The 24230-nt window shown below is 36.2% G+C and overlaps 1 protein-coding gene across 7 annotated transcripts in view; it reads left to right on the top strand.

Moving 5' to 3' along the window:
- The window catches only part of NUBPL (NUBP iron-sulfur cluster assembly factor, mitochondrial), a 329428-nt gene extending 306058 nt beyond the window's left edge, over positions 1–23370 (top strand). For 6 of the 7 annotated variants that reach the window (XM_082452222.1, XM_082452223.1, XM_082452220.1 and 3 more), the window contains 3 exons: positions 10319–10439; positions 14055–14137; positions 23113–23370. In XM_082452222.1, coding sequence (XP_082308348.1) covers positions 10319–10439; positions 14055–14137; positions 23113–23175 — 267 coding nt within the window. In that variant the 3' untranslated portion in view covers positions 23176–23370. The remainder of the gene's footprint in view (positions 1–10318; positions 10440–14054; positions 14138–23112) is intronic. The other variant, XM_082452224.1, reaches the window with a different exon arrangement.
- The last annotated feature ends 860 nt before the right edge of the window (positions 23371–24230 follow it).

The following is a 24230-nucleotide window of genomic DNA, read 5'->3' as shown; positions in this document are numbered from 1 at the left end:
ATGCAGGGGACACGGGTTTGAGCCCTGGTCTGGGAAGATCCCACATGCCGCAAAGCAACTAAGCCGGTGAGCCACAGCTACTGAGCCCACATGCCGCAACTACTGAAGCCTACGCACCTAGAGCCCATGCTCCGCAGCAAGAGAAGCCACCGCAATGAGAAGCCTCACACCCCAACGAAGAGTAGCCCCCGCTCACCGCAACTAGAGAAAGCCCGTGAGCAGCAACGAAGACCCAACACAGCCAAAAAAAAAAAAAAAGAGAGAGATAGAGAAAATTCTATAACTATTTCAGCCTTGCAAATAGTTAATTATTTTATAAAAGAGAGATAGGAATTTTGCTTTTGTCTTTAGCCAGCAGGTTTTCTTTTCCTGCTGGCTAAAAACAAAAAAACAAAGAGTCCTACTGCGGTGTGGACTTTGTGGTATTTATTTGTAAGGGTTAATGATTATGTTGTCTCCTAAGAAAAATTAGGTGATCTTAGAATCTAAAATAGTTGATTCTTATCAATGTTTTCTTTCCGTTTTCCATTTTTATTACCAAAGACCCTACAAGTTGTTCCTAGTGACGAGGATCAGAATTGTAGTTTATTCTTTTTCTGGCACAGTCACCATTCATGGCAGTAGGTTATCCATTTGGACCAGGAGTTTCACATCTTCACCCTTGAATGCCTTCAAAACTTATGTGTTCATCATATCTGTCTCGGAGCTTGTTCCGCATCTAGTTTGTCTTTTGGACCCCAAAAGTTCTATTTTCTTTAATACCTCAAGCCTATCTACCTCACAAAACGATTTAGAAATAGGTAATCTTACATAAAAATGGAGACAAGTGACACATTTATTCTTTTCATCCTTGAGCATAGTTTTTTCCTCTCCAATCATCAAGTTGTCTCACTTGATTCTTTGGGAAATTTAATACCTTTGATGTATTTAGAGAATCTTTCATTATTGGCTTTGCAGGCCTTGGAAGGTGCTGTTAGTATTCTTTCTAGGAACGCTATTTATTAGTTTGAACGTGATGTATCGCATGTGGCTTCCTTCTTCACAATTGGGTAATCTTTCCACTTTTGAAAAATGACTTTTCTTCAGTGACAATCTTTGTAAGACTGGGTAGGTAGCATTCTGCATCTCGGCCATAGTTGCATCTTAAAGACTGAAGATGTTTGCTCATTTTTGTCTTTCTCTAGCATCTCTCAGAAGTCCATATATGCTTTAAATGGGAATGCTGTTCTATGTGATTTATGTGAATTAAACTAATCTAACCCTCACAACAACCCTGTGAAGTAATAACATTATTTTCCCCATTTTGCAGATGAGGAAACTGTAGTACAGAGAGACTAAGTAATTCGTATAAGGCTACCCATCTGTTTAGTGGGCCCCTGGGATCCTATCCTAAATGGTCTGCTTTCCAGAGCCCACATTCTTAATTGCTATTTCTGTGGATTGTCTAGAGTTGAGGTTTAGTAATGTGAATGTCGTAGAATATCACAGCATGAGAGATTAAGAGGAGTCTCCTTTAAATTTGCTTTCCTTTGGGGTCCTGATTGCCTAGGGCAAGTAAAGACAGAAAATTGGTGGATTGAAAAATGGGGAGGAGTTAAGGGGACCATAGGTTCTGTTGACAGTCAGGAGAGGTATACTGAGGGTGTTAAGGGAAAGGGGAGTTTCATAGCCAGGAGAAGGGAATGATGTCTGAGGCTCAGCTGCATCAGTGAATGATGAAGATGGTTCACATGAGGTCTTCCCTTATAACTGTGCTCTTAATTACTATTTTAAATCTCCCCACTGAACTGGATTGATTGGTCAATAGTTTTAGGCCATCTAGTTCCATGAACAAAATCCTTCAGTTCATTTACTTGTCATCTGGTTTTGTGACTGCCACACATAGACCCAGCTGATTTGAATTTTGGCTCTGTTATTCACTAACTGTGTGACCTTGAGCAAATAATTTAGCTTAAGTGTTTCGTGACCCATCTCACAGGTCGTTGTGGCAGTTAAGTGAGATTACATGTACAGTACTTTGCATAGGTCTTAGCACATGACATTGTGAAGGGTAGCTCTGAAAGTTATTGTTACAGTGGTATGTTTTAGAGATCATTACAATCCCTCATTTTAGAATTCAAGGCATGGAGAAGTTAAGTTGTACTTCATGGATCCAGAGGTAGTTAGTTGGTCCCTGAGAGGAGAATGAATGCAGGCCTCCCCATTAATTGTTTTTTCCATTACCAGACTACTTCTGAAAGAGAAAACAAGAACACCCATCTCATTTTTTTAAATTATAATATCTGCACACACGCTTCAAGGAATATACCAAAAACTGGTTCAAGGCTAATGGAGAACTGAAAAACACTTGTGAATCTAATCAATTTCATTTGTTATTATTCATTCTCTGTTTAACAGTGAGTTTTTCCTCTTCATTTTTTCTTAAATCATAGCTCTTAATCCTTGTGACAGGTTCCAACTGGCAAGAATTTAACCTGATTGTAACCTTGAAAAATTGGATTATATAGTAACCTGAAAATCTTGCTTGTTACTTACCTGAATCTGGGTTTAAAATGCCAAGAAGAAATTAAAATTGGGGCCTTTTGAACCTGCTTAATTCAATACATTTAGACACAAAAATCCAGTATTTCAGGGCAATGTTGATATTTCAAGACAGTCAATTTTTTAAAAGTTAATAAAAGAAGTATTCTCCTGAGCCAGTGATGTATTAGAATAATGTAAGAATAACATGCTAAAGGTTTGTGGTGGCTGATGTTAGACAGGCACGTAGCATTTACTTTTTTCAGTAAAACCAGCTGAGGTAAAAAGAAAAAAGGATCTTATACTTTGATGAGACATTAAAAAATGATTGAGCACGCTTACAGCTGCGTCTCAGTGGTATTATGTAAATTAAGCTGTGGCAAAGCAACTGTTTTCTAATGTTTCTACGATCAAAGGATGCACAAAATAGCTCTACAATAAACACAAACAGCTTAGCAACATATAAAGTATTCACACAATATAAGGCTTTTTGGGGGAGTGAGGGTAGGGGGTGGTCGTGTAGATATGTATTCTTTCCTATTTAAAAGAAGAATTTTTATGAATAACATTGTAATATGGGCATTATAATCTTCTTTCTTATTACGTTAGCTCCCCCTGTTCAAAAATAATTGATTATAGAGGATTGCTCGTAAATGAAGAGGGCAGTGTTTTCTAATCTTTTTAATACTGGAAGCTCTCTTTTAAATTTTCTTCCAGCTAACCCCATGTTTTGAAAAAGTTGTTCAGCCACATAGTCTGCATATCTTAAGAAGTAATTTATTTTCTCTTTTCTAGTTAAATATACGTGTGTGTATGACTGTTGTATGAGCTTCTGAACACAAAGAGATAACCACACATGAGTGTTAGCACACTCAGCTGATGTAATTTCAACTAAAAGCAAAGAAACTTGACAGTTTATCTGTCCTGAATAGTCTTAAAGGTAAATGTTTCATTTCTGTTCAATTTTTTAAAATATTCATAAATCACAGACCCTGATAATTTTTTTTTTTTGCATCTTTAGGACCTTAGAACAACATTAGGTAGGAGAACTATCAAAATAAGTTCTACAGTCAGCCTTCAGTTGTCAACAGCAGCACTGTCCAAGAGAAATATAATTCAAGCCACAAATGTGATTTTAAAGTTTTTAGTAGCCATTTTTTTAAAAATAGAAAAAGACAGGTGAAGTTAATTTTAATAGTATACTTAACTAAGTATATTGAAAATACTGTCATTTCAGCATGAAATCAATATAAAAATTGAGAATCAAGCAAAAAGGAATTGCATTTAAAAATACTAGGAGGGCTTCCCTGGTGGCGCAGTGGTTGGGATTCTGCCTGCCAGTGCAGGGGACACGGGTTCGAGCCCTGGTCTGGGAGGATCCCACATGCCGCGGAGTGGCTAGGCCCATGAGCCACAATTACTGAGCCTGCGCGTCTGGAGCCTGTGCTCCGCAACAAGAGAGGCCGCGATAATGAGAGGCCCGCGCACCGCAATGAAGAGTGGCCCCCACTTGCCGCAACTAGAGAAAGCCCTCGCACAGAAACGAAGACCCAACACAGCCATAAATAAATAAATAAACCCAAAGTTTAAAAAAAAAAAATACTAGGAATTCTGACAATTCAGTAGGAAAAGAACCACGTAATCAATGGAAAAAATAGACAAGAGACCTGAAGAGATACTTCACAGAGCAGAATATACAAATGACCAATAATCATGTAAAAATATGCTTAACTTCCTTACTAATTTTGGCAACACAAAACCACAGTGCACAGGAGAGCTGGGCACAGAGGCAGAATGAAAACAAACTGGAATGCACCTGTACCTCTGCACACTTCTGTCACCACCTCTGCCCACAGGAAACCTTTAGAGTGTAAGGCCTAAGCCTACACCTTCTCTTCCCAAATCTCATGCCACTTTACCTGTGGTGAACTTTAACCAGGAGCCATATGAGGAAGGAGATTCTAGGAAATATATTTCCTGGTATAAACAGATTGACAATTGAAAATCCAGCATAATGAGGTACTACTCCATACTTACTATACTTGCCAAAATGAAAAAAGCCTGATGACACCAAATGTTGATGAAGCTGTGGCATGGCTGGAGTTCTCGTTCATTTGCTAGTGGGAGTATAAATAGGTAGAACTTTATTGGAAAACTGGCGTTTTTTTAACTGAAGTTAAATATGCATAACCTAATACCCAGCAAAAAAGACATGTATTATAGTTCGTAGAAGCATTGTTTATAAAAATCTGGAAACAACACGGATGATCTAACAAGAGAATGCATAACTGTGATATAGTCATCATGGAATCTTAGGACTCACTGAAAATGAACTACAGATGTACATGGTTTAGCTGGATGAATCATACAGACACAAAAGAATACATTGCATTATTACATTCATATCAAATTCAAGACAACAAAATTAATTTATGGTGTTAGAAATCAGGTTGTTAGTTTATACTTTTGGCAACGTTTCGGAGAGTATACAAGGAGACTTCTAGGGTGCTGGCAATGTTTTATGGACAGCATCATGGTAACGTGGGCCTACTTTATGATAAGTCCATTCAGTCATGCACTTGTGATTTGTGTACTTTTTGTGTGTATTCATGATACACTTCAATGAAAAAGCTTAAAGAATAGCTTGTAAACTCTAAAAAATTATTGAGATATTTTACATTCTTTTACTTATACTAAGTCTTTGATATCCAGTGTGTATTTTACACTTACAGCACATCCCAATTCAGATTAGCCACATTTCGAGTGTTCAGTAGCCACATGTGAACTAGCGGCTACCTTATTAGACATTGATGGTCTAGAACTCCATCATTTCAGAGCTCTCTGGGCTTAGGCTTTTATTTCAGTTCTTTCCTTGGAGTGTCACGTGGAAAGAATAAGGGATTGTTCTTCCCAAAGACTTCATCTTAGTTTTACTGCAACCTCTCTGTTTTTATAGAATATTTTTCTGTTTAAAACAGACTGTTATTTTTGTGTGCAGGTTCACAAGATGCCCAATAAAACATCATCTTGATTATTTGTTCTTATTGCTTTATTGGCCACTGTTCACATGACCACCTTTTTTTAAAGCAAACGTTTTATTGAAGTCTGATACACATACACAAAAGGGCATAAATTGTGAGTGTACATAGCTCAATGAATTTTTGCAAAGTGAGCACACGCATTGCTTGTATTCAGGAAACAGAACATTACCAGAACCCCGGAAGCTCCTGCCTTGTGCCACCTTCTGATCACTACCCCCAAAGCGGAACCCAAATTATAACACCATAGATTAGTTTTATCTGTCTGTGCACTTAACATAAATGGAATAATAAGTATATACTTTTGTGTAGCTTCTTTTGCTTAAAATTATGTTTGACAGCTTCACTCATACTGTTGATTGTAGCTATAGTTCTCTCCTTCTCATTGCTGTGTAGCATTCAATGGTGTGAATATACCACAATTTATTTGTCCATTTTACTGTTGATGGACATTTGCGTAGTTTTTCATTTTTGGATAATTAGTTATGAACACTTTTGTAATGTCTTTTGGTAACTGTTCACATTTTTTGTTAATGTATAACAGAGTGGAAATACTGTGCCTTAATATAGGCATATGTCACTTTAAGTAGATAACTACCAAACAGTTTTCCAAAATGGTGTACCACTTTACAGTCCACTGAAGCTGTGAGTTTTAGTTGTTCCATGACCTCACCAATATGTGGTATTTGGGTTTTCTTTTTTTGGGGGGGGGGGTTAGGTTGTTGTAGTCATAAGGATGTTTTTCTGTTCTAATCAGGTCTTAAGCATAAATGTATGGTATCTCATTGCGGTTCTAATTTGCATTTCCCTGATGATAATTAAAATTGAACACTTTTTCTCATGTTTGTTTGTCTTTGGATATCTTTTTTTATGAAGTTCCTGTTAAGTCTCTTGCCCATTTCTCTGTTGTATTATCTGATTTTTTTTTTCCTTATTGATTTGTAGGAATTCTTTGTATATTCTAGATAAAAGTCCTTTGTTATATATGTGTATTATAGATATCATCTTTTGCTCTATAGCTTGCCTTTTTACTCTCTTAATTATGTCTTCTGATAAGTTATTAATTTTAAAGTAGTCGAATTTAACAAAAAAATTTCATTTATGTTTAGTGCTTCTTTGTGTCCTGCTAGAAAAATCTTTGCCTGCCTCCGAGGTTATAAGTTTATTTTGCTGTTTTCTTCCAAATGTGTTTTGTTTTATCTTTCATATTAGCTCTACAACCCATCTGTAATTAATATTTGTGTATGGTGTGAGATAGAAGGTTAAGATTCCTCATTTTCCATATGGATATCCAATTAACATTGCAGCACTGTGTCATCTCTATTATAAATTAGTGAATTCCATGTGTGAGTCTCTTCTGGGCTCACTCTTCTGTTCCATTACAACTTTTTGTTTTTAAGGAAAGTGGTATTTGTGTGGGAAGTTTTTGAGATGAAGGAATTCTAGAGTTAAGAGGAACTACTTTGTTCAGGGTAACCTAGGAAGCAGTATTAGGGCATTTATCCTTTAACTAGAAGAATATTATCAGTAATAGAGCCAAGCTTATCACAACCTCTTAATTTCAAACATACAGAGGGTTGTTTATCTCTAAATTGTTTTGATTATACATGCTTATCAATAAATGATGTTTGAAAATATATATATAATTATAGATATAGAGATTCTATCATGTATACTGTATATAGACATATAATAAATTATATTATATAAATATATAGATATATAATATAAATTATCTGTACCTATATATAGATTTTATAATGTACACTATATATAAATACATATTGTAAATTCTACGTATCTATATATAGTACACGTTTATTACTGTACTAATATGTTATTTTCATTATAACACACACACAAAATTAGAATTAAAAAGGAAATCATAAGGAAGAAATAGAAATTTTAATACTTTCTTCTTACACCCCTGTGTCAGCCAGTATGGGCTGGATTATGTGTACTAACAACCCTCAAATTTCAGTGGCTTAAAACAACATGAGTTTATTTCTCTCATGCTGCACGTCCATTATGGTTTGGCTTTAACACTCCTCTGCATTGTTCTTACTCTGGCACCCAGGCTGATGGAGCAGCCACTTTCTGGAAGCTTGCTAGTCCCAGGGACAGAGGGAAACATAATGGGGAATTAGCACTTAAAGCTTCTGCCTAGATGTGACACATGTCACTTCAGCTCACATTTCATCGTCCAGAACAAGTTACGTGTCCTCACCTAATTGCAAAGAAGAAAAATGCTAACCTTGTGCCCAGGAGAAAAATCCTATGCAGAGAACTGTGCAGGAGGAGACCTAGAGTATTTTAGACAGCACTAAAAACGATCACCTCTGAAATGACTGATTTCGCCCTGGATTTGTGTTTGTCTAAGAAAATAAACACACAAAGACAAGTCCTTTTAGCTTTTCCATTCCATGTTGTTTTTAAAACTCTACAGTCCTGAGAAATGAGTCTCCTACAACTATAGGCACAGTGGTCTCTCTTGCTTAAAACCCTTCAGTGGTGTCTCTGTACTCATACAACCCAGACACTAAACATGGCCTGCAAGCCTACCTTTCGCCTGATCTCGCACCACTCACCCCATACCTCAACTATACTGCCTTTCAGTTCCTTGAAGGAGACAGGAGACATGCTCCTACTTCTGTCTTGAGTGTGTTTCCTCCCTTTCTCCTTGTTTTTACCTGCTTATTCTTTAACTGTTAGATCAGACATTTCCTGCAGGAAGTCCTCTGTGACTCCAGGGTAGATAGAGTCCTCTCTTTTCTACAGTCTCATAATACTCTGTACTTTGCTTCTAGAGAAGCTGTTCCAGTTTTTAAAATACATTTTTGCAGTAATTTTTCAATCTGTTTCTCCAGTTAGCGTGCAAGCTCCAAGTCTGTTTTGCTCACCACTATATGCTACTCCTTGTGTTTAGCCTAGTTACTGGCATATGATAGGATGTCATTAAAGAGTTTGGGGATAGTCTTATGTCTGTGACATGTATGTAGTCTATATAGAGAATGTCTGAGACATTTATACAGTCCATAGTGAACGATTTAATAATAAGCTAATCACAAACAAACTGCAAATACACTCTTGCTCCATGCCTCTATATCTTGGGAAGTCTAAGAGATTCCAGAGAAGGAATACTTCTCCCATTCTGTCTGGATTAGAATATACCCTCACTTAAATTTTCACGTTGTGTTTCTCCTTTTCCCACTTCTCGAGTGATATTTTTACATTAAAGCTGAAAGCCTTACAGTTAGGGGGTATATCACATTTAACATAAATGGCAGTAAAACTGCCCAAGTAATGAGTGTATTATATAGACATAGTGAATAAAATAAGCTGTGTGGTATTTAGCTAGGTTTTCCTCTAACTTTCTGAAGATGGTACTGAATTACCAGAACACAGTGTGATTTATTTTTTGTGATACTTTGCATCAGCAAAAGGGCATATAATATTTGGAAAATGCTTACCTACAAACGCATGTCCCTCACTATTTGCCTTCATTTACATGTGTTGTAGAAAACCTTAGTCTTTCCTGTTTCTCTTTTCAGAAAGAATAACAAATTTGATCACCTTCTTATTTATATGTTTCATTGTGGACTATCGGTGCTATTCTGCATTTAAAATGCAAATGTTCTAATAGAGATATCTCCCATAATGATAATCTTATTGGTGGGATTGATAGGATGATACAGACATTATTATCTCTAAGCCTCTGATAGTTGTTTTCCCCATTTTTATTCTAGAAGAGAACCGCGGCTTCCCATCAATAAGAAGTAAGATTAAAAGGATCATGAATAAGGATTATATTTGCAGAACCTGTCTATTTATTCAACAAATGTTTATGAAGTATCTAGTTTGTGCCAGAAGTTGGGGAAACTCAGAAAGAGATGGACACTTTGTATATAGCTTTAATTTTTTGCTTTGAACAATAACATTTTGATAAGAGCTGAGTTTCAGTATTTTGCTGGCTGTGTCAGTTTTCTCACCTATAGAAAGGAGATGATAAAAACCCATCTCATAAAGTTCTGTGAGGAGTAAATAAGATAGTGCATATAAAGCACTTATCCCAGTGCCTGACATAGAATAAGCGCTCAGTATGTGTTAGCTGTTATTTACTGTGAGGCTTTGTCCACAGTTAGCTTCTTAACTATTTCTTTTCCTGTGTTTCTTCCTGCTATTTTTCCCATGTTGCCCTCAGAAGTGAATTTCTAAAATGTACATCTTATTGTGTATCACTGCTGCTTTGGTACCATCTCTGTTGTCTCAAGAAGAAAGTCTCAAATACAGGGATGGCATTTGGCACCTTACCATCTGACCCTGACCTTTCTTACCAAACTAGCTTCTGCCTTGGCAGCTTACTGGGTTGCAGCCCAAATAGGCCATACAAGTTGTAGTCTGCTGCCTTGGCTTATGCTCTTTCTTCTGCCTAGAATTCCTGCTGTAGGCCTCAACCCCTCTTCTCACACTCAACCTGAAGAAGCAATTCTCTATGGGCAACTCAGAGGTCCCTCTCATTCTTCCCAAACAGAATTTTTTGATCCCTGTCATTTATAACTCTTTAGCATTTATCTCATTATTAGAGTTAATGACATGTGTCTTGCTCTCCCACCAGCTTGAGTTCCTTGAGAGCAGAGACCATAACTTATTCATCATTGTATCACTGGAACCTAGTAGGCATGCAGTAAAAACTTGTTGAAATAATGGATTGAAACTTGGTTTAATTTTGTTTTGATTTCAGTGTGTCTTTATTATTCTAGGTTCTGGGCCTTGTCCAAAATATGAGTGTTTTCCAGTGTCCAAAATGTAAACACAAAACTCATATATTTGGTGCTGATGGTGCAAGGAGACTAGCATGGACCCTTGATCTTGATATTCTAGGTAAGACCACAGGATATTCTTTTGTAAAGGAAATGGCATGGTGATGAAGAATGTCTTAAAAAAGGATGAATTGCTTTTGGCTTTGTGTTTTAAATTGTTAGTATAGCACAGTTCTGTGTGTTAACCTTTCTTTGGCTTTTTGTGATACTTCATTAGTGGAAGGCTTTTTGAATAGGGGGTTTGTTCTGCCAATTATAATAACTCTTGCTATAGATAAAAACTGCCTATAACTTGAATTTGAGAGGAGAGTTTTGTGGTTTGAGTACTGTGATTTGAAGCCCACATTTTAAATAATGATCATCAGTTTGTTTGCTAAGTTGGGAAGACAGCTCTCAGTATAAGCAGATATATACAGAAATACCTGTTCTGTATGTTGTAGCAACCTTTGGAAGTGTCAGTTCTTGGTATGTGTGAAGAAATGCCTTCCTGATCAGTTCTGAATTTATTAGTCCTTTTGCTGTAGAAAACAGTATTTTCTGTTTTCTGTAATCTTTTTATATGTAACCTTTTTATTCTGTAATCTTTTTATGCCATGTCTATAAAATATGACACTTGAAATTTACACTGTCTATACAGTTCATGTTACTGAATTGAAGGATTCATTAGTGTTTTGAGGAGAAGTAAAATCATGTGTTAAAGGAGCAAAACACAGATTTTAGATAAAACATGTTTTGTAACAAATCCAAAAGCAACTTAATGGACTTTTTAGGAAACATGTTTTGATATTCTACTATGAGTTGTTTTTTTTTTTTCCCTTAATTAATTATTTATTTATTTATTTAATTTTTGGCTGCATTGGGTCTTTGTTGCTGCCTGTGGGCTTTCTCTAGTTGCGGGGAGCGGGGGCTACTCTTCATTGTGGTGCATGGGCTTCTCATTGCGGTGGCTTCTCCTGTTGCAGAGCACGGGCTCTAGGCTCATGGACTTCAGTAGTTGTGGCTTGTGGGGTCTAGGCTCACAGGCTTCAGTAGTTGTGCCACACAGGCTTAGTTGCTCCACGGCATGTGGGATCTTCCCGGACCAGGGCTCGAACCCGTGTTCCCTGCATTGGCAGGTGGATTCTTAACCACTGTGCCACCAGGGAAGTCCCTACTTATGAGTTTCTGTTCTGAGCAAAGGCAGATGTTAGATGCTAAATAAGGGAGGCATAGAGTGAATTATTAGTTTAGGGTAGTTAACAATTAAGATCCCTTAAAGATCAAGGAGTTTCAAAACATTCTTTATTATAATTAAGTTTCTAAAAGTTGATGTTAAATGTATTATTGTTTTTATGCATTTGTACTAAAGCAGCTACCATAGTACCAGGTGAATACTAATGATATATTTTGATACATTGTTATAATTATAGCTACTAATTATATTCTGCAACAGTTTTTCATTTAACCTAGGAAGTTCAATTTCCCAAATCTGCATAATAACATAACAGATTGACATTCACTTATATAATAAAGTAAATGTGTAATTATAATGACGTTATTGAATTACGCTGACAGTATTATAATTCCCTAATTTATGAATGGGTGGTATGATTTTGTAAGTCAGTTATTTAGAATTTGAAACATGTCTCCTAGAGAAACAATTTCACATATGGAAGATACATTTTAACTAACAGCTCACAAGTGTAATCAGAAAATCAGAAACACTGATTACTGATCACAGAAAGTGGGTAGTGCTATAGACTGCTGTATCTCAAAGTGTTATGGGAAAAATAATTTAAAGTTCTAATGTAGAGCACATCTCCTCCTTTTAATGTGGTCATGGGACCCAGAGGGATCTCCCATGAACTGGAGCAGGGGCTCTGATGATGAAGAGGTTGGAATTGGGAATGAGGAACTGAAATCAAGGAAAGAACTCTCACAGCTATGGCCTCCTGGCTGGGTGAAACCCCCAGGACCCTTTACTGACTCTCTGGCTGCCTCTTATTTTCATCCATGGGCCTGTGTTTCAAATGATTATTTGGTAAAATGGCTCTTCAGAACTTTATCCATATTAACCTGCAGGGACAGTTTGTACATAGTAGTTAAAGCTCTCAGATCATGCCACAGAAACCCCTTTAACTTATGTCTCTGAAATGTGCTTCCTTCAGCCCTAACCCCTCAAAAATACTTTTCAAGGCCAGGCTGAACCTCACCCACTCTCATTACCTTTACTCCTTTTTATCCTTCTCTGTGTACGATTGTTAGCCCATTACTGCTCTCACTGTGCCACCTGTTTTCTAACAAGGTTTTCATCTTTCTTGTTCTACTCTTCTGCAGATTGTGAGTCTCTGGAGGGCAGAAGTGATGTCACTAGGTGGCTATAAAATGGAGAAGGTTTTACTTTTTTTTTCTTTCATTACTGCAGTAGAAATGAAAGCATTCAGGATGCTTTACTATATAATGGCAGTTCATAAATCAAGAGAAAAAACTTTGTGGGTTTCTAAGTATTTTCTGTAATATCTTCTCCTGCCTGCCCCTGTGATAGGTTCCTACAGTCTAAAGTTGATCTATAGAACAGACATCAAATTTACTGAAAAGCTGGTCTTTAAATGGTTACTGAAGTATTCATGTATTTTGTCTATTGAACTTTTAGGAAAGAGTTAAAGAGTTGGTTAAGATCTCACAATTTGCTGGTAGGAGGAGCATGAAATATCTGTTCCTCCACGTAGCTCATAATATAAATTGTAGTAGGTTTGTAATTTTGTAACACATTCTTCTGCATTATTTCCATTGCCTGGCATGGTGCTGAATGAACTCTTTATATAAAACACACACACACACATGCACACACACACACGTTTTAATAACCTTTGGGTAGACTTGGAGTAGGTATAAGAATGCTGAGTACCATGAGAAGTCAACTCTTCTACTCCTTTTACTGCATTTTTAATCTCAGCCTTTTGAAAGGCTTCATTTGTGATGGTGTGGTAGAAAGAGTCAATTGGATGATGGATCAGAGCATTTTTCCTCTAAATCCTACTACCTAATATATCCTCAGGGAAGACACATATCCTCTCTGACCTCAAGTCTGTATATTGGGGGTTCTTATATATTTTCTGAGAGCTCATCAAGCTCACAAGTTATATATAATGCTATATAGATTAATACATAATAAAAGAAAAATAATTCTATCTGATAAAGAGGCAGATAGTTGAAATAACAGGTCTGGCCTACTTTTCAGCAGTTCTCTTAGCTCAGTCATCTGCCATCAGGAGGATTATTTTGTTGGCTTTTTTTAAACTACTTTGCCGCCCCATCTTTTCCTCTTCAATTTCCTCTTATTATGTGGCAAGATATGTCTATATCAGTTATTACAGGGAGAAAAATTTACAGATGTCTTCCAGGCCATTTGTTGCTGAAAGACTTCCAGCAAAGAATAAATCAGAGGCCTTATTCCATGATTGGCTGCCACACTGCTGTCATATATACATATGTGATCATGGAACTGCCCTCAAATGGAATATTTTGCCCCTAATTTTCATTTGAAATTTGTTTTTCAGAGATTTAGCAATTTGAGGATAGTCATAACTCAAGTTGATTCGAGTCGATTTGTTTCTTTCTGCAATTCAAAGAATTAAATTCCAAAAGCCTATATAAACTTTTGCGGTACTAATGGATATCTGGTGGGCTCTTTTAGGAGACATTCCCTTACATCTTAATATACGGGAAGCTTCAGATACAGGCCAGCCGATTGTGTTTTCACAGCCTGAAAGTGATGAGGTAAGTTATATTTCTAAATATGTATTTTAATTTCTTTTCACAGGTTATATACTTTTTGATGTATAGAAAGAAAGTTGGGGAGATCAAGTTTGTCTATTTGGAATGCATATGTTAAACAAAGATTAGTTAACTTATACAAAGTATCTTTAAGTTACTATTTTATGTGGTAGACATACCAGTGCTGACTCTGAATTATCAACTGGACATGTTCACCTAGAAAGAATCATCACCCAACCAGTTTTTTCATGAAGAACACGAACAGTAAGCGCTTGTAGAGTTCTTATCTTGCTGGCTAGCAATATCTAACTGCCCGAGGTTATTATATTTCGGTATTAGAAGTTCAGCTGATTGTTGGGAGAAGGAAACCTAATACAAGAAAATATTGAGTCGGATATAGGGAAACTGTATATACCTTTAGAGACGGGATTTTCATTGCATTTATTTTAATAAATAAGATTGAGGAGGTGAGGTGGGAAAACTAGTAGTGTTTCATTAGCTAATATCATTGGGGATACAGTTGATAGATTTTCAAAGATTGCTGAAGCTTAATGCCTTTCAGCATAAATTCTTTAATTTTACTCCTTTTTAAAATAGAAATAAAATCAGCCATATATATCTCTTCTTTCCTAAGTAGCAGTTGCTATTTAAATTTGAAAGTGAGCCATCATCTGGTACATCAGTTTTGATGTAGTTTTTGTGCTCCTTTGCCAAACAGCCCCAATCAGTCTTTTAGTAGTTTCTTTTTTTTCCCGTATGTAATGAGTATAACTTTAGAGTACCATTATTTTGTCTGTCCATAACTACTACCCCTTTCATTCTAGTTTGCTTCCTCTAATCCCATGTGACCTGGAAAATAAAAGAGCCAAGCTTGGTTAGAGCTGTGAATAAAGTAAGGGCAAAACTGACAGTCAGGAGTCTCAGACTGGTAAAGTAGATTCATTCTGAATTATCGCTTTTAGGTGCCCAGAGCTCCTTTCTCTTTCTTAAGGGTTGGCAGTTATGGTATAGGTGATTGGGTTGCTGGGAATATGATCTCTGAGTAAATGTAGTGTAGTACTTATCATTGTTTTTCTTTTCTCTGCCTTTTAGGTAATAAATGTTAAGTTTCCTTTTCAGTCTTTTCTTAGAAATCTTTCGGATAAGCAAAAACCATAACCTTTTATTGCTTTCATAGTTGAAGTCTGGCAATCCCAACTACCATAGGTGTACTTTATGCAGTGAATGAAAAGTTGTATGAAAATTGAGGGTTTTTTAAATTACACACTTTTAAATGCTTCCTGAGAACAGACTATTTAAAGACATTCTGTGGTGAATACAAATAATTACCTACTAGTTTATTCAATTATGAATTTACATTTTTAAATATTTTCCCACCTGTCCATTATTGCTTTTTTTCTTTGAGATTCTCCAAAAGCAAGAAACATTTCAAAAAGTTAAAGGAATGTAATATAACAGAGAGCATATAGCAACCATCAAAAGGTAATATGATTTAAAACTCTAAACAGCAGTGTTTGTAGAGTTTGTTGGAGTTACATGTTTTTAAAATCTCATTTACATTTACATAAACATTAGACCTATTATTTTGCTGTTGCTGGGTGACATTTATGGGAATGTGAGCAAGCTGCCTCTTTGGGGTTTAAGTTAGATTTGATTTGGTGAGGTCTCTGCTAAAGTAGTAAGAATTTCATGCACCACATCGTCAGCCTTACATGTGAAGACTTCTGCCTTATATATGAAGACTTCTGAGCAATTTTAAGATTTAGACATGTCCATGAAAAGGAAAAAAAATGGAGCCTTGTATTTATTTTGTTTCCATGGAAGTTATTGCTTCCTACTCTTAGATTGTAGACATTCATTATTATTAACCATCTTCCTAATAATAATAGCAGTTAGAGTATGCTAGACACTGTTAGACATTTATATACTTTCTATGCTCTCAAGAACTTAATGTAATATATAAATAGTCCGCATTTTGCAGATGAGGAAACTGAGGCTCATAGAAGCTAAATAATTTTCCCAAGGTCACAGAACTAATAAATGGCAAGATGTGATTAAAAGGCAAGTCTGTTCCTTCCAAATGTTGTTGTCTTTCCATTGTATCACCTTCTGGGTCCTCTACTAATAGCCCTGATTTCCTCAATTCCTTCTAAGAAGTGAGTACAGTACTTGAGTGTATTAAATACAATATATTATTTGATTCTCATAGCACATTTGTGAGACATGTATGATAATCTCCATTTCTCAGATGAAGAAGCAGAGATCCATTTATAGTAAGGAATTTGTCCAAGGTGGTACCAGAGGCTATTTCCACACTCAGCTCCGAAACCATAGCCCATGTATCCTCTTCCCGGTGCAGTATCTGCTTCCCTTCCTAATTAATTGCAAGATTACTTCAGTGTCTGTCTATTGTGTATATTTAGGCTAGCTTTCAGTTCACCTCCTTTTCATATCACAGAGATCTAGAGAAGAGGGTGGGCACACTCTGCCCCTCAAGTCCCACTGGTGTGCACAACCACAGGGCATAATACAGAGAGGCTCCTAACCTGGGTCTGAGAATCCCCTGAAGTTATATCCGGAATGTATGAGTGTGCATTTTTCTGGGGAATCGAACAAGGGCTTTATTAGATTCTCAAAGAGGTCTCTGCATGAAAGGAAAAGCGTTGATCTGTATTAGCTTGGAGTTTCATTAAGAAGAATGCCACTTTCTAAGTGTGACCTTAGGCAAGTTCCCTCATGTCTCTGAACCTTTCTCTCCATCTGTAAATTGATATCATAATGAGAAGGATTAAATGAGATGATGATGTGAAAATACTTTGAAAAATGCCAAGTAGAATACAACTATGAGTATTTATGTCTTCTGAAATGTTCTGTATAAGATGCTATAATAATAAATGTCTTTCTTCTGCCCTTTATCAAAGGATTGAGTCCATTTATGCCCTTCCCCTTACATAACTTCAAGTAAATGTCACTCTTTGGTGACATCTAAAAATCAGAGCAGAATTTGAATCATGAGATATGGGTAGAATACTCAGCTTCAGCGTTAAAGATATTAAGTCCTAGATATTCGGAAGCTGTTGTTGAGTCCTGGAATCAGGATCCTTCTGGTTATTCTTATGGTGAATCTTACCTCCTGATAATCCCCTTCCCTTTTCCCCTATGAACTTAAATGGAAATACGCTCTCAGAAGCTGGTCACAGCCCTCTGAACAAATTCTGCCATATGCATGGAAGCTTAGTGCCCATTCTACCTGCATGTCTTCATTTAAAGAATGAAGGAAGTGTTTACTTGCCAACGTGATAAACTTCTGCAAAAGTTAATGGGACGGAATATGCAAAATTATTTGTTAATTGTTAGCCCCTTAGATTGATACTTTTTATTGTTTGCTTTTAGGGGTTTACTACAGGCAAATTTATTAATAAGTAAAAGTTTCATCTTTAGCTTTTTGTCTTCTTTCTAATTCCACCTTCTCTTCTCCATCTTCCATCACTCCCTCCTCTCAGCACCAGGTTCCAGGGCTCTCATTCTCTGCCCATAAAATCTTTTAAAATTAGGCATTAGGGATTTAACTCTCCCAGTAATATTTAACTTTCAGAAGAGACAAACACTAAAAACACAGTGATTAATCGAAAGGTATGAAATGTGCTGACTTTGAGGCATCATTGGAAAAGTTGGGAAGGGTTACAGTACCAATTAAAAAGCTCCATCAGGCTTCTGCCTACTCAGCCAAAGGCCAGAACCTTCTGAATACGTGCACCACTGAGGAAAGGGGAGTAATTGAAACTCCAAATACAAGTAGTGTGAAATAGCCAGAGAAAGCAATAGAGGAAGGGAGAGAAAGTGGACACTTAAGGATTCAGAACTCTTAAATTCAATAGCATTTCCTCTTGTTTGTGTAATTATAATTGTTCATTCAACTATATCTACCTTTTGCCTTTGATTGAGTCCAGGACACAGTGATGGACTCATGATTGACTATTAATTTTGTGGTTTCATTCTTTTTGTCAAGTGAAAATCTTAATATTGGTGTGTTAAAAGGTGTGCTATAAGATATTCCTGGTAAAGACGTTTAAATGTAAGTAGAAACTTTATTATCTTATCATTTCTACATTATTACCTCATAGTCCTAATATGAAATGACTGTGTATGGAAAATTAGAACTTCAAATATTTAAAAACAAAGACAAAGGGAAAAGCTCTCCATAAAACTTCTGCACTTTGGTTGCCATCCAGTTCCTTTACTTGGTAATGACAGAGCAGACAAATAAGATCCAGCTGTATTATCTGTGTCTCTAGATGGCCCAATGAAAGATCTTGAATAGGAGAGAAGGGTTAGTTCGTGTAGAGTTGAGTTGGTGAGAAAGAGAGTATTAATAGTCTGAGAAATCTAAATCATATTTTTTACATATGACATGTATGTGTTTGCTTTTCCTAGTTGTGGATTAAACAAAAGGAAGGGATTTAATTTACTTATTCCTCAGGCAGGGAAAGTTTCCAAAAGGATATGTTAATATGAGCTCTTCAATGAGATTGTAAATTACTTGAGGACATAATAGTAATAATAGTAGCCACTAGTATTTATTATTTGCTTCTTATATTCCAGTACTTCACATAGTTTATTCTTACTTAATATGCCCCCAAGCCCTTTGAGGTAGATACTATTATTATAACCATTTTACACATATGGAAACTGAGCCTAGAAGTGTTAATTAACTTGCCCAGGGCCAGTGTTAATAAGTAATGGAACCAGGATGTTAAACCATACCTGTCTGATCTCAAGGCCCCACCTCTTCACCAGTGAGCACTTCTGCCTCCCTTTTTTATTGTTACCTCCCACAGATTTCCCGAAACAATGCCTTGCACACAATAAGAACCAAAAAGTATTTGTTGAAATGATACTGCAGTGGCTGAAAAAATTCAATCTCAACAGTTTTGTGGAAATTGAAACTGTTAAACTAAGCACTTTTAGTGGTTTCTCAGCAAATAAAAATCTAACCATTGCTTTGAGTGTGATATATTGAAAGTTTAAGCTTGGAGATAGTCCATTAAAAAGCAAAGGTTAAATGTAGCAAATTTGATTATTATGGAATCATTCAGTATTTTGTGCAGTCAGATAGGTTTATGTCTCTAATTTAACAAAAATTAGAACTAAGGTTATAGAATGATGGCCTCAGCTTGCCTTAGTGAGCTTTAAATTTTCATCATAAAATATTAGGCTTTAAACACCTAGAAAAGCTACTGGGAGATAAAAGGTATTTATAAAGATGCATGTGTTAGCATACAGTATTTGTTTTTCTCTTTCTGACTTACTTCACTCTGTATGACAGACTCTAGGTCCATCCACCTCACTACAAATAACTCAATTTTGTTTCTTCTTATGGCCAAGTAATATTCCATTGTATATATGTGCCACATCTTCTTTATCCATTCATCTGTCGATGGACACTTAGGTTGCTTCCATGTCCTGGCTATTGTAAATAGAGCTGCAATGAACACTGTGGTACATGACTCATTTTGAATTGTGGTTTTCTCAGAGTATATGCCCAGTACTGGGATTGCTGGGTCATAGGGTAGTTCTATTTTTAGTTTTTTAAGGACCCTCCATACTGTTCTCCATAGTGGCTGTATCAATTTACATTCCCACCAACAGTGCAAGAGGGTTCCCTTTTTTCCATACCCTCTCCAGCATTTATTCCTTGTAGGTTCTGATGAACCTAGGGGCAAGACAGGAATAAAGATGCAGACGTAGAGAATGCACTTGAAGACACAGGGAGGGGGAAGGGTAAGGCTGGGACGAAGTGAGAGAGTACCATTGACATATATACACTACCAAATGTAAAATAGATAGCTAGTGGGAAGCAGCCGCATAGCGCAGGGAGATCAGCTCGGTGCTTTGTGACCACCTAGAGGGGTAGGATAGGGAGGGTGGGAGGGAGACGCAAGAGGGAGGAGATATGGGGATATATGTATACGTATAGCTGATTCACTTTGTTATACAGCAGAAACTAACACACCATTGTAAAGCAATTATACTCCAATAAAGATGTTTAAAAAAAAAAGATACATGGCTGAAAATCAGCACTTTTAGATTTAAGAGAAATATTTCTTTATAAAGTATATGTTATTTCCATTTTTAAACAAAGTCTGTTGTTTCTGTTAACTATAGCAGAGACTGAAACCATTTTTAGATAGAGAATTATGATTAGAATTACTTGTATTTTGGATTTACTGTTTAATATGTGATGTGGTAGAAGGAGCTGGGCTTTGGAGTCAGGCGGACCCACGTGTGAATGTCCTCCAGCCTGCTGACTTTGTGACTTTGAGCAGACAACTCCAATTTCTTCATCCACATTGAACCAATGGTGTTTATTTTACATAAGTGAGATTACTTATGAGATTACATAAATGAGATTACTTATACTAGTACTTGGTATAGTATGTACTCAGTAAAAACGTGTAAGGCCTTATTCATGTTTTGATAGCTATTCTTTAAAAAAAGGACGCAAATGAAATTTTAACAGTTTCCTGTTAAAATAAAGTATAATTCAACTATTAGGGATCGAACATAGTTGTTGTTGTTTTTTTCTGGGATCTGACATAGGTATTCTGTTTATTGACATAGGTGTTGAGTTACAGAGGTGTGTTCAGTGTGTACAGTTTCACTGATCTGTGCACTTAGGACCAGTGCATGTATTTTAAAAAGTTTTTAAAATATGTATCACCAATGAAAAAGTAGCATTGGAAAGTAGATTTATGCGTAATGTCCTTACAGTGTCAAGGTAGATCTTAAAGGTATTAAATAGAATTACTCTCTGATTATTTTTAAATTATACTGATGTTTCTAGGTTAAAAACTGACAAATATTAAATATACAACTTCCAAAGAAAAGGGGTCAAGTGTATACTTACTTTTAAAAGTTAGTAGAAAATAAGTTAACATAGCTTGAATAAGAAATTAAACCAGGTCTTTTGGAGAGACCACAAAAACTTGATAAATACAAACCCAAATATATCAATTATTAATATTAATATAAATAACCAATTGCTCCTTTTAAAGTCAAACATTTCTGACTATAATCATTGGATTTTTTTTCAAGAAGTAGAGCCAAAATATAAGATTTAAAGTAGTAATGTGAAACATATATTTTATGTTTCAACAATGAAACAAGTAGCATGGCAGTATACATACAGACAACATACACTTAAAGGTTTGTCATTATTGTAATTAGTATCATTTAAAATTTTCATAATGAACAATTTTCCAACATGTTGATTGAGAGATAACAGACATGACTGGCTTTTTTCACCACCCCCCAGGGGGCAAATGTAAGTAACTTTTTTTTTTTAACGTATATATGTATCTATCCTTTTTCAAATTCTTTTCAGAATATTGAGCAGCATTCCCTGTGCTATACAGTAGCTCCTTGTTTATATATATATGTATACATACATATGTATCCACAGATACAGGTACATATACACACACACAAATATGTGTGTGTGTATATTCATTTTTTGTTCTTTCTTTATGATCTTAATATGTGGCAAATATTTAAGTTTCTGATGTGAGTTACAAATATGGGTTTCTCTTTGTGGCACAAGATTTTATATATATATATATATATATATATATATATATATATATATAATTATATATTATATAAAAATAATTCTTTTGTTTTTCAAATTGCTGGTTTCTTAATACATTGTATCAACTTCATAATGTAAATACAGAGAGGTCTATATTAAAATATTTCCCCAAATGGAGGAAATATTTACTTTCAAGCATAGTTTTAAAAAATCAAGACGTGTGAAACACAGTTAAGTACTTCATCAAGTCAGGGTAAAGAAGCCTCAAACAGTCCTTTTACCATGCAGAGTCAGGGAGCTGGTCAGCCTGGATTCAGAGCCCAGCTCATCTCACACTAGCTGTGATGCTGTGGACAAGACTCTTCACCTTTCGTGGTCTTGGTTTTCTTGTATATAAAGTGGGAATAGTGACAGAATTTACCCCTTAGGGTAACTTGAGGATAGATGAAATAATACTTGGCAGATATTAAGTACTCAAGCAAATTTTAGCCATTAGCATTACTTCCAGTAGTAGCAGTAGTAGCAGTAGTAGTAGCAGTAGCAGCAGCAGCAGCAGCAGCAGCAGTAGTAGTAGTAGTAGTAGTAGTAGTAGAAGTAGTATGTATACAACTGTAAATATATAAATGTATAAATTACTGGTTCTAGAAAATCTTACTATTGTCTTACAGTTACTTTTTATAGATAAGATAGGAGAAATAAGTAGTATTTACATTTCAATTGTTTAAAACTTTAAAATGCAAATGCCATGACCATTGTTCTAACTGGACTGTGCAGGCATTAGGTTAGTTGTGGCCCACTTAGCTCCTGGGAGCTGCTTTTCGTGTTCTGTTGTACTGGGGTCCCAGAGATGAAGAGTATGACAACTGATTCCAGGAATTCTTGCGTGGTACTTAAATCTCACCAAATGGAGGAGCCTAGAGGTGCTTGGTGCTGGTATTAGACACCATTGTCAGAGAGAATAAAGAAAATGCTTTCTGAAGATAAACATAGGGTGGTAATAGATAGTCTTTTCAAAAATGACTAATAACCCTTATGCCAAAGAAGTTTGGCAGTATCTAACTCAAGATATCAGTTTGTCAGAAGAGGAAGGTGTAAGTTTTCTGCAGCTAGACTGGGTTGCTAGTTTGCTGACATGGGAGTTAGAGTTTGAAAAACAGTAATTGCTGCTACTAAATATTTTTTTCAGAAAGTCACCTTCCAAATAATCTAAACCCATTTCTCCCCTGCCCTACATGCATTGTTCACAGCAGTATCTTCTAACTATTGAGTTTCCTCATCTCATTCAGCCTTTCTACTATTCAATTCAGTAGACAACTATGGCAAACAGTTTGTGAGTCATTTGATGTCTACTAGGGAGAAATATAGAACAAACAAATCTGTTCTTTTCCAGGCCAAAGCCTACCTAAGGATTGCTACCGAAGTGGTAAGAAGATTGCCACCACCTCCAGAGTGATTCCCCAAGTGTCTTGGAAATCCGCCTGGTTCTTGACAGTAAGACCTTTGGAAATCAGCAGTGTGGTGGTGAAACCTACAGAAATAATAGCAATCATAGTTGTTTTCTTGTATTTCTAAAGAAATAATGTCTTATCTTCAGATTTGATTTGCTAAACAATGACTTACAAATAAAGTTTTTACATACCGATGCTTACTGCTACATTTAGGAATTTTTTTGCAAGCTGTTGTGTACCAGCGTCACAGAACTGCATTTTATTTTATTGAACTACCCCTTAAGGAATCACGAGTTTATATTACAAGCCCAACCTTCAGTTCAGGAGAGAACTGTGCTCTTTTTGCAGGACTACAGAGTTAAAGAATTTACTGAATGGGAGTATGGATGTTAAGTGTGACATCTCTCCATCAGGCAGTTTGATCTGGGTTTGAATCCTGCCTCTAGTACTATCTTGGACACATTCTTGTTCCAGATAAACCTCTACTTCTTCATCTGGACTCGACTCTCCCCTAGACTTAATAAATCTCAATCTCCAGGGGTGGAGTCTGGACATATGTGTTTTTAACAAGATCATAATGATTCTGATTATGATGGCAATAATAATAGTAATTAACATTTATCAAGTGTTTTCTCGTGTCCTTATAGTTAATCTTTCATTCATATGAGTGGGGTACTGTTGTTATTTCCACTTTACAGATGGGGAAACTGAGATATGGGAAAGTTAACTGTCTTCCTGAAGGTTACTGTCTAGCAAGTGGAGGTTTGAAATTGGGCAGTTGGATACTGGATCCTTCCTTTTGTACACCAAAGGGCATTTGTTTATTTCAAAAGAGGAATAGGATTATAGTATTCAGAATTTCCTCAAACTTATTTGACCATGAACTCCCCCAACCTCCCCTTTAGGAGCATTTCTTGGAGTTCATATTTCAAAGAATACACCTGGAAAAGCATCTTGTCTGGTTGAGGCTGAGAGAGAGAGAGAGAGAGAGTCAGTCAAGGGCTTCCCAAGGTTATAAAGCTGCAAGTACTGATAAGAATCATTAGTTAATCCTCACTTA

Source organism: Balaenoptera physalus (assembly GCF_965194825.1).
Source record: "Balaenoptera physalus genome assembly, chromosome: 2".
Classification (NCBI taxonomy): Eukaryota; Metazoa; Chordata; class Mammalia; order Artiodactyla; family Balaenopteridae; genus Balaenoptera; species Balaenoptera physalus.
The sequence above is the reverse complement of the archived record's forward strand: the minus strand, read 5'-3'. Positions and strand labels throughout refer to the sequence as shown.